We start from the raw sequence: 12,011 nt of genomic DNA, 5'->3' as shown, positions 1-12,011 counted from the left end.
GTGACATAGAAAGTGAGCATGAGTGTCCTTTCATTGGATATATACATCCTCCCAAACTCATCTAATGTAGTACCTGTTGCAGGAAGTCTTAGAGCTACCTATGCCTGCCATGGCACATGTAGAGTTATGTGCTCTATGAGCACTCTACTCTTCTAACTCTTCTGTGTTACTCTGTTGTTATTTTTTACCTGACAGTCTGTCTTACTTATGTATCAGTCTTTTTGGACAGAAATGGTGTCTTGATAACTCTTTTAACATGTGCTTTACAAAATTGAAGTGAATAAATGAAGGATAATGCAGACAATAAAAATGAATCAAGGATTCTTGTATTTTGCACTTAGAACCTGTCTTTTTGGCTTTTTTTTAGTAAGCAATGGTACCAACCATTCTCCTCCCACCCTGAATGGTGCCCCGTCACCACCACAGAGATTCAGCAATGGCCCTGCCTCTTCCACATCTTCTGCACTAACAAATCAACAATTGCCAGCCACTTGTGGTGCTCGGCAGCTCAGCAAGTTAAAACGCTTCCTCACCACTCTGCAACAGTTTGGCAATGACATCTCACCTGAGATTGGGGAGAAAGTGCGGACTCTTGTTCTTGCACTGGTGGTAAGTACAGCATCACTATCACTCAGTTGCCTGAGTATATGGCTCAGAACTGAAGCCAGCAGAGAAGCTGTATATGTTTCTTCTCACTCCCAACCTTGTACCAATGTGGCAAAATCTACAGACCAGATTAGTTATTAGTATAATTTGTGTAAAACTGCTGATTTGTGGATTTCAACTGAGTATAAAAGTGTTTATCAAAAAAACAAATCTGTGTTTTCCTAATTTTTTCCTTTGGTATTGACTTCATTCCATTAAGCAGCTTTTAAAAAAAAAATTTTTATTTTTAGAGAGAGGGGAGGGGAAAGAGAAAGAGATGGAGAGAAACATTGATCGGTTACCTCTTGCATGCATCCCCACAACCCAGGCATGTGTCCTGACCAGGAATTGAACTGGGGACCTTTAGCTTTGTGGGACGACACCCAACCAACTGAGCCATGCTGGTCAGGGCCATTAAGCAGCTTTGAATATGTCTTAAAATCAGGCCACTAAGGTTCAACCAAATTAATGCCAGGCTTTGTTACTTAATATATTCAGTGCCTAGTGCATTGTTTCCAAGCCAGAGAGGACAGAAGAGGAGCAAGTTTAATTTTCAGAAGAATAATTTGTAAAATTATAGGTTTCATGGTCTAAATAAATAGCATCAAATGGATTATGTTCTTCAACTCCTCATGCAAATACATTTTCTTTAGAGGTTTTGTTTTTGTTTTTTGTTTTTTGCATGCCTCAAATGTTTTATAAAGGTCTTAAAATATGTATTGTCCTGCAACATTTTTGTGCTCAGTATATTTGTGAGATTTATCCAGGTAAATATGTGTAGCACAAGTTGATTTACATTAACTAGTAACTTTATAATATTCTAATTCTATTGTTAGACATTTATGTTGCTTCTAATTTTTTTACTATTAAAACACAGTTGAAATAAACATTCTTATATGTATCTCCTTTGATAAATATTCAAGAGTTTTCATTTAGGATATCTTGTGTTTTTCTTATTAATTGATAGAGTTTTTAAGATACATAGAATTTTAAGGTACTATACAGAGTGTGGTGAATTCATGGTATAAGGGAGTGATTTTCTCACAGGGACAGCAGGATAGGGTTTGACTCTCTGTTTATATACAGGAAATTCTGTCAGTTCCCAATGTCTACAAATCAAATTCTTCAAGATTTACCTCCAGTAAAAGCACCTCATGCTCCTGCATGTTAGCCTCTATATGTAGTAAAGATGAATCACAGTATTAAACTTTCTTTCATGTTGCAGTGCTCAAAGTGTAATCAGGGTCCCCTGGGATTCCCTCAGACTATTAGAAAGTCCAGGAGGTAAAAATTATTTTCATAATCACACTAAGATGTTACTTGCCTTTTAACTCTTATTCTCTCGTGAGTGTACAATGGAATTTTCTAGAGGCTGCGTGATATAGGATGTTGCAACAGATTAAATGCAGAAGCGTCTTGGAGAACACAGCTGTCTCTTATTAAGTTAGATATGAAAGATTTGCAAAACTGTAACAACAGTGCCATTCTCACTACATTTTTGGGGAAAACATAGTTATTTTTTAATGGATAAACAATATTTTTCAGATTGTCAGTTTTAATTTTTGATACAGTTGGTGATTGATAGAGGTAACCCAAATAAATTAGAAGGATTCTGAGACTAAAAAGTTTAAGAACTGCTACCTGAAATGATTCTTGGTGTACTGTGGAAAAAACAACTTTCATACAAAGCAAAATGCAATAAATGATTGTTTAATTATTTGAGATTCAATCTCTCTTGTTTCATATAACTGAAAATTGTTCGTTTTCATTGCTATGTTTTATTGTAGAATATACCACAATTTATACTTTTTATAACCCCATGTTCTGAAATTCACTAGAAGAATTCCCAGGGCCTGGCACATAGTCATGCTCACAACTAAAATTTATTACAGAGGTATAATAAGGATACACAATTGGATCATAAAGGAGAGAGACACAGTTGGAATCTGTAGGAATCTATGTACAGATTTCCTGTGATTGGTCACACAGAGCTTACTGTTACACCAGCAATGAAAATGCAGCAACATGTGTACAGTATTTCTGCCCAGGGAAGCATATTAGGGACTCATTGCCCAAAGTTTTTACTGTGATCTGGACACATAGGCACTCTTTGCCTAGCACTTAGCAGATTGCAGACTCCCAGAAAAAGACCAGTGTTCAGCATAAACCATATTTTTTGCAAAAAATCAGTCTATGCACAGTGAACCACCCTCATCAGGTAAGGAAGTTTTTTGTTTTGAAAAAAAGTGTTTATTAGTCAAATTTTACACTGTTATGGAAAAAATATTACTGGATCTAGACTAATAAAACTGGCCATAAATGTCAAAATGAGTTTGAACTTAATTGGAAGCAAAGCAGATGTCAGAATATTATACCAGTTCCAGCAACAAATTACTTTAAGTAGAGTCTGTGCTTAAAGATAATTTCAATAGTGAAAGAAAAAATAACAGGCCTCATTTGCAAAAAAATTTTTAAAAACCCGTGCATCTTCTTCTAGCTATGAAAGTATATTGTAGATAGAGACAATTGTCTTTATTTATTTATTATTATTATTTTTTTATCCTCACCTGAGGACACGCTTACTGACTTTAGAGAAGGAGGGAGGGAGAGAGAGAGGGAATCATCAGTGTGGGAGAGAAACATTGGTTGGTTGCCTCTCGCACGTCCCCTGACCATTCACGTCCCTACTGGGACCAAAACCCTCAACCTGGGCATGTGCACTGACCGGAAATTGAACCCACAACTTTACTGTCTGTGGGACAACTGAGCCACACCAGCCAGGGTGCCAGTCGTCTCTTTTAAATGGCTATGCTTGGGTTAACTTTCTTTTTTCCATTTAGAAAAAAGTTGGTATCATTAGGAGGTGGTAAAACACAAATAAAATTTACCATCTCAATCATTTTAAAGTATATAATTCAATGGTAAATATATTCATTGTTGTATAACTGTCACTATTGTCTACGTCCAGAACTCTTTTTAAAAATTGATTTCAAAGAGACAGAGGGATACTTACTTGTTTTTCCATTTATTGATGCATTCACTGGTTGAGTCCTGTACGTGCCCTGACAGGGATTGAATCCACAGCCTTGGCTTATTGGGATGAAGCTCTAACCACCTAAGCTACCTGGCCAGAGCCAGAACTCTTTTGGTAAAACTGAAACTATGTCATTAAACAATAAACCCCCATCCCTTCCTCCCCCCAGCTCCTGTTAACCACCATTCTACTTGACCAGTCTGGGTACCTCATATTAGTGGAATCATATAGTATTTGTCTTTTTATGGCTCCCTCCCTCCCTCCCTTCCTTCCTTCCAGATTATTAGAGAACATTTATTTAGAAAGTAACAGATGTAGTAGAAGTGAGCCATCTGGGATGCATGGGCTCAGGAAACAAGGTAAAGAAGCAAAAGAAGGGCCCTTGGAGCTTAGGAAAGAGTAAGGCAAAGGTGTAAGGCACCTGAGGGGAAGGGGAAGGGAAAGGCTCAGATGTGGGCTTGTGCCCCTGAGAGGAGAGTGCCACTGGCTGGTTTATTTCATTTTGCATAATGTCCTCAAGGCTTATGTATGTTGTAGCATGTGTCAGAATTTTCTACCGTTTTATGGCTGAATGATACTCCTTTGTATATATATTCACCACATTTTGCTTATTCATTCATCCATTGCTAGACACTTGAGATGCTTCCACCTTTTTGGTTAGGAAAAGTTTTACATCAGAGTAGGAAGCTCTTTATTAGTATGTTTGTAGATAGCAGCTAATGGTTCAACCTTAGACTTTTTTAATGTTACTCCTTTTAGATCTGCCATGTTAACTCTTTTCTGTACAGAGACTATTACAAATGTTTCTCTGAGCATTCTTATACATGTTACATGTTTATAATCATTGCACCAAACAACAGAATTAGAATTTCATAGTGTATAGTGTATATTTCATAATGTATGCATATATACAAATTTTGTGTATAAAGCCAAATTGTTTTCTCAAATGTGGTATTAACTTATACTCTCACATACTGGTATTTTCATTAAGATCAGTGTCTTAGTCTCTTGTATAGGAACCTAGTCTGTTATAACAGAATTCTGTAGACTGGGTAATTTAGAAACAATCTCTCACAGTTCTAGAGGCTGGTAAGTTCAAGATCAAAGTTCTGGCAGATTCAGTGTCTGGTGAGAGCCCATTTCCTAGTTCATAGACAGCTGTGTTCTCTCTATGTCCTCATAGGGCAGAAGAGGGCAAAGGAGTTCTCAGGGATTCTGTTTATAAGGGCACTAATGACCTAATTTCTCCCCACCTCCAAATACCAACACACTGGGGATTATGTTTTAGTATGTAGTTTGAGGGATCAGTTGGTATTGAAACTGTATATATTTGCTGAAGACTCAGGAAAAGGGTGTGTAAATTTAATACCCGTTTATTATTGTAAAAAAAACACTTAACAAATCAGTTATAGCAGGAACTTCCTTAATTTGATGATAGTTATATATGAAAACCTATAAGCAAGCCTCATGTTTTATAGTGGAATTTTGAAAGCTTTCCCTCTCTGTTAGGAACTATATAAAGATGTCCCTTCCGTTCAGTGTAATCATGAACATTCTAACCTAGCAAATAAGTATAAGGATTTTAGCAAGATAAATAAAACTACCAATATTCATAGATTAAATTATTATCTTATCCATGTTGCATTTCAATTTACCACTCAGTTCTTTTTTTATTTTTGGTTTTGCTACCAGCTTGTTGAAAATTTTTTCTAATACAGAGGAAAAGGAACACCTTTAGATTATGTTTCCCTATTCTAGAAAGCCTTATAAGGCCCTGACCGGAAGCTCACTTGGTTACAGCACTGTCCCTATAAACCAAGGTTGCAGGTTCGATCCCTGGTCAGGGCACATACAGGAAGCAACCAATGAAAGCATAAGTAAGTGGCACAACAAATCAATGTCTCTCCCCCCTATTCCTCTCTTTTGTGAAAATCTATAAAAATTCAATTTAAAAAAGAAAGCCTTTTAAGTCTCCTATTAATGAAGAGAATAGTACAATTTTAGTGGGCATTTGTAAGTGTAACAGTCTTTCCATGTGGAAGAGACTTCATTAGCTAAGTCAGAAAAGGCCATGACATTAGATAGCTGGATTTTAGTTCACCTGTGTGCATTTCATGTTTCTGGTATGTAAGGTAAAATGTTGGCAGTCCCTAACTATACCAAGGAGCAAGCATGCACAATTTCCACTGCAAGGTAAAGGAAAATGGTCTGTACTCTACCTACCTACTTAAAGAATACAGATTCTGGAGGGTAGCTTGGCAGTGTTCCAGGTACTTTAAGCTAGAGAGTTCCTTTGACTCTCACCAGTTTCTCTTCTTGAAATTCATCCTAACAAAATGATTATCTACACCAGGATAATCAGTTCACCATTGTTTATTAGTGTTGAAATCAGCTAAATGTTTTATAATAGCCTAAGTTACAATACATGAGATTAATGGAATATAATATAGTTATTAAATACCAAATCTAGTTCAGAGACACAACAGAAAGGTATACTGTCTTTTTCTCCTGACAGTAAAAATCTTGTGACTTTATGGATAGAACAAAAGTAAGACTCTGACAATGGATCAATGTTTCTCTCTTATATCAATATTTCTCTCCCTCTCTTCCCCGCTCTCCCCTCTAAAAATAAATAAAATATTTTAAAAAATAAGACTCTGAAAGGTGGAGAGAATGCAGATTGACTGATGATGACCCTAGAACCGAAGGAAGTACATAGTTTCCTAGGTTTTATATTTTCATCATATATTCTAGACTGTTTTCTGGGGAAGGTAGTAACCTGGAAACACTTACGAGCACAGACAAGGGAAACAAAAAAAAAAAAGCCTCTTTCTATACAAATGAGTCTTAGAACATCGAACCCAAAATATCCAAGATACAATAGAAAATCACATATTCAGAAACCAGGACCATATCAACTGAAATGAGAAAAGATAACCAACAGACAACAATTAAGCAGGCATACATGTTGGAATTCCTGGCAAGGGTTTTAAAACAGCCATGATAAAAATGGTTTAAAAATCAACTGAACCTCAAACTTGATGGACTATAAAACAAAATATCTGAATCACAGTAAGAGAGGATAATGGCTGAAATTTCCCCAAATTTGACAAAAGACCTAAACCTACATATTCAAAAAAACCTGAGCAGACCTCAAATAAAATACCCCACCTCCCTTTCCCCCATCCTACCCCCTGTATAAAAAAAAAAATCTTGAAAACAAAAGAAAAATATCTTACTTATTGGAAACATTCAGTGACAGTGGATTTCTTATGAGTAGCCATGAGGCCAGAAAGAAGTAGAACGTTTTTCTTTTTTTCCATTTTTATTCTTACTTTTTTAATTTATAAATCATGTTTATTCTATTACACTTGTCTCAATTTTTACCTGTTTACGTCCCTTCACCCATATCACCACCCGCTCCCAGAGTCAACTCCCACTCTGTTGTCCATGTCCATGGGTCATTCATACATGTTCTTTGTCTAGTACCTTCCCTTTCCATCATTGTCCTCTTTCCCCATCCCCTCTGGTCACTTTCAGTTTGCTCCATGTTTCCATGCATGTGGTTTATTTTGTTGAATAGAATCCACTAATAGGTGAGATCATATGATATTTGTCTTTCATCAACTGGCTTATTTCACTTAGCTTAATATTCTCCAGTTCTATCCATGTTCTCACAAAAGGTAGGAGTTCCATCGTTCTCTTCCTTCCTTCCTTCCTTCCTTCCTTCCTTCCTTCCTTCCTTCCTTCCTTCCTTAAATGCAGATTGATTATAAAGTCTCAGCAATTAAACCAACATGACACCAGCACAGAAATAATCAACCAGATCGATGAAATATAATGAGCATTCTAGAGACAAATGTATATGTCTATCTAACAATGTAATATAGGATTAAGTTGATATTTCAAGTCAATGGGAAAAATTGGGCTTATTCAGCAAACAGGGTGCATAGACCACTATTACTTGAAATAAAACAAATATAGAGCGCTATTTCACACGTCATACAAGAAATTTTCAGGTGAGTTAAAAATCAATATGTAGAATCTAAGGAGTTTTAGAAGAAAATAGAACTAACATTTTTCATGACCTGAAGTAAAATATTCAAACCCAGAAGGTATAGAGTAAAATATTGACAATATGACTATATTAAACATTTAACTATATAGTAATATAAATATTAAAAAAAGTTAAAAGACAAGGGATAGAATAGGAAAGTATTTGCAACACATCTAAAACATGGTTAATAGGATTTGGGGGTTTTTTTAGGGAAAAAAGTTCTATAAACCTTTAATCAATAAATGGATAAAGAATACCAAAAACTCATTTAAAGCTTTTTAAAAAAATAGACGTAGGCAAGAAATATACAAAAACAGGTTTAGTTTCAACAAATAATAAAGGAACAATTAAAATAACACCAGTCACAATCAGATTAATACGTATTAAAAAATATTGGTAATATCAAGTGTTGGCATCTGAGAAAGGAACTGGGTATTCATAGACTCTTTTTCTTCATCTTAAAGCAGTCCCTCTGGCATGTCTTGCAGTGCTAGTTTGGTGGAGGTGTATTCTTTTAGCCTTCTTTTGTCTGGGAAACTCCTTATTTTGCCTTCCGTTTTAATAGAGACCCTTGCCGGGTAGAGCAGTCTTGGTTGCAGGCCTTTGCTTTTCATGACTTGGAATATTTCTTGCCAGTCCCTTCTGGCTTGCAGTGTTTCTGTTGAGAAGTCAGCTGCTAGCCGTACCGGGGGCTCCCTTGTAGGTTACTACCTCTTTCTCCCTTGCTTCCTTTAGGATTCTCTCTCTGTTTGTCTTTGATATTTGCCATTCTAATGATGATGTGTCTTGGAGTGGGTCTCATTGGGTTCCTCTTGAATGGGACCCTCTGTGCTTCCTGGATGTGTGTGACTTTTCCTCTCTTCAAATTAGGGAAGTTTTCCATCATTACTTTTCAAACAGGTTCTCTATCCCTTCCTCATCCTCTTCTCCATCTGGTATCCCTATTATACAGATATTATTACATTTCAGGTTGTCCTGCATGTCCCTCAATGCCTCCCCATTCTTTTTGGGTCTTTTTTCATTTTCTTGCTCTTTCTGGGAGCTTTTTTCTACATTATCCTCCAGCTCGCTGATTCGGTCCTCAGCTTCATCTAGCCTGCTTTTGATGCCTCCTACTGTGTTCTTCAATTCAGAAATTGTATTCTTCATTTCCTCTTGTCTCTTGTTGATAGTTTATATGTTCTTTTCCATGCCGATACAGTTTGCAGTAAGTTCCTCATAGTTTCCCTGTAGTTTTTTGTAATTCTCTCTGAGCTCACTGAGCTCATTGAGCTTCCTTAGAACCGTTGTTGGGAACTCAATACCTGATAGTTTACTTGCCTCTATTTCATTTAGTTCTCTTTCTGGGGATTCCTCCTTGCCCTTTGACAAGGGGGTATCTCTTTGTCTTCCCATTATTTGTGAGACTCTTCTCTTTTGCTCCTGATTCTTAAGTTGATCTGTCTTGATTTCCTGACTTTGTGCTGTGAACTTCTATGGTTGGAGACCACTGTTTTTACTTTCTGGATCTGCCTCTGATGATGTCAGATGTCCCTCCTGGGGTCGGGATTATTGGGTTCTCTTGAGCTGTAGCTCTATGGGGGAGGAGTCCACACTGAGGTCCCACCAGCTAATCTCTCCGTTGTCTCCCCAAAGCCTCCATCCCCAGTCTTTCCTCAAGTGTCTCCAGACCTCTCTGCTCCCCCTTTAGCCAAGGATGTACTGTCTGTGGCTGCCACTCTGCAGTCAGCAGGCAGCTTAGACAGCATAGAGCAGCGTGGAATCCCACCTGGGGGTGGGGCTATTGGGTCCTTTGACGTAGGTGCCGCTTAGGGGGAGTGGTCTCTGCCTGACCGAAATGGCTGCTTAAGCATGGGGGATGAGTCAGCACCAAGATCCTGCCTGCTATTCTCTCAGTTCTCTCCCCAACGCCTTCTTCCCTGGTGTCTCCTCGGGCGTCTATAGCCCACTCTGCCCCCGCCTTTGCCAGAAACTAGGGTAAGTGACCTCAAATAAAAATTTATGCATTGGCCCTTTAAATGATTCTTTGCATCTCCAGCCGCCTGTCTCTGGCTGAGAGCAACCCTGCTGCTTTTTGCAGCTGGCTGTTTTCTGTGTACTTTTTGGGCTGTGGTGCTGTGGGCTAGCGATCCCCGCTTTTTGTTTAGACCCCGCTCTTCTCAGGGGGATCCAGCTGGCTGTTTCAGTGTCCTGCTGGTGCTGCTGCCCGTGCGCGCCCCACTTGCCTTCTCGAGTCTTTACCTCACTCCTTACCAGTTAGGTTGTGCTAAAGCCGATTCTTCTCCCTCCAAAGTTACAAGACTCCTCTCTCGCTCTTGTTCAGTTGTTTGTTCCAGGTGGTTTCTCCACAATTTAGTTGTAATTCCAGGTTGGTCCTGGGAGGAGATTAGTGTGACTTCCACTCACTCCTCTGCCATCTTGAAATCTCTAAATCTGCATTTAAAAGTCAAGTGCTAAAAGAAAAGTGCTGTGAACCCAGACTCTTATATCTATTAAATATCCTACTGTGATTAATGATGGAGGGATCAAAATAATCTCAGATGAAGTAAAAGGAAGGAAATTTATCTCCCCCAAACTACTCTAAAACAGCGGATAAAGGAAGTACCTCAAATGGAAGAAAAGGGTAAAAGAAGGATTTTTTTTTATTCTCTCAAAAATATTTGATACACAAACTCATGTTAAGAGAAAAGAGCTAGATAGGAAAGGCATACAGGCATTAGACACCAATATTGTAAAAAACACATGCGGTTTAGAAAAATACCAGATGAGATAGCATCATAGCAGTAGTGGACATAAGGGTTGTTTTCTACATGTGTTAACTGTTCATACAAGTTTAAAAGCACTAAATGGAGGTTTATAAAAAACTCCCAGGTATGGATCATCAGCAGAAACCATGGAACCCACTTCTCTGGAGCTCTTTAGCCACACATGGGGCTGGAAGAATGGTTTTAAGGTGAACCTGCCCAGTGGCAGGAACACGTAAGATGGTTTCTGATTCCAACAGTGAGTTTTTGCTTAGTTTCAGAATGACCATGAAGAATACTCTCTTACCCTGGCTGGTGTAGCTCAGTAGTTAGGACATCCTCCCACAGCCCAAAAGGTCACTGGTCTAATTCCCAGTTAGGGCACGTGCCTGGGTTGCAGGCCAGGTCCCCAGTGAGGGGCATGCAAGAAGCAACCAATCAATGTTTCTCTTGTACTTTGAAGTTCCTCTCCCTATCGTTTTCCTTCCTTTCCCCTCTCCCTGAAAATAAATAAATAAAATCTTTTTTTAAAAAGAGTAGGCTCTTGGCCCCTCCCATCTAAGAATTTGCCATTTAACCAGAGACAAGCTGCACACTGAGAGTTACTGCTCCACCTCTTACAGCCAGGCCTCACGCATTCTGCTGGCAGGGACCCTGTAGAAGAGTTTTCATCCTATCTTAAAGGTGAATGTCTCAAGACTTCTGGTCAAGATGGTGTAGACAGATATGGCTCTCCTCCTCACACAACCACATCACCATTACCACTAAAATATACAACAGCCATCATTCAGAACCATCAGAAACTGAGTTGAATGGAAGTCTGACAGCTACAGAATAAAGAAACCACATCCGTCCAGACTGGTAGGTGGGGCACAGATGTGGAACAGGGCAGTCCCACACCCACATGTGGTGGATAAAATTTCAGGAGGAATATCTCGGGAGAAAGGAGTCCCAGACCTACACAAGGACCCCCAGCCCAGGACTCCATGCCAGGGAGATAAGTCCCCACAACCTCTTGCTGCAAAAACTAGTGGGGATTGAGTTAGTGGAAGAAACTGCTAGAGCCCCAAGCAGTTTCTCTTAACCCATGCACAGACTCACCTACTCAGACTCCTTTCCTGTGAGCTCCAGCACCAGGGTAGCTTCTTAAAAGGCACCAGTGGTATACAGGGGGAAACTGAAGTGTCTGGCATCAAAGTGAGCAAAGGCCATTGTCCCTTTTCTAATCCTCCCCCTACAGAACTGGTGCCATATCTGAGACTCCATCAACCTGGCTAACACTGTTTGACCTGCATTGGAGACCCCCAGAAATCCCCACTCAACTTACGGCCCACCCAAGCTGCTTTTCTATATGAATGACTGGTCTTGGCTCATGCTTTACAACTTCCTAAATCCTCTCAAATAAGCAACAGCTGGCCTCAATGAGCCCCAGGCCCAGCACCAGCTGCCACCAGCCTAGATTCACAGTTTAGCTTCACCTGAAAATCTCCAAGTCCAACACAAGTAGCAGCCATCTCAGATTGATAGGTAG

At 39.0% G+C, this 12,011-nt stretch overlaps 1 protein-coding gene across 1 annotated transcript in view; it reads left to right on the top strand.

The window, feature by feature from the left end:
- CBFA2T2 (CBFA2/RUNX1 partner transcriptional co-repressor 2) overlaps window positions 1-12,011 on the top strand; it is a 141,028-nt gene that overhangs the window by 97,945 nt on the left and 31,072 nt on the right. The window contains exon 3 of the mRNA XM_054573879.1: window positions 368-609. Within this exon, the coding sequence (XP_054429854.1) occupies window positions 368-609 (242 nt within the window). The remainder of the gene's footprint in view (window positions 1-367; window positions 610-12,011) is intronic.

This window comes from Pteronotus mesoamericanus, unplaced genomic scaffold (assembly GCF_021234165.1).
Source record: "Pteronotus mesoamericanus isolate MK-2021 breed Mesoamerican mustached bat unplaced genomic scaffold, CSHL_Meso_final contig_25, whole genome shotgun sequence".
NCBI classification, from domain to species: Eukaryota; Metazoa; Chordata; class Mammalia; order Chiroptera; family Mormoopidae; genus Pteronotus; species Pteronotus mesoamericanus.
This window is presented reverse-complemented; position numbering and strand designations above follow the sequence as displayed.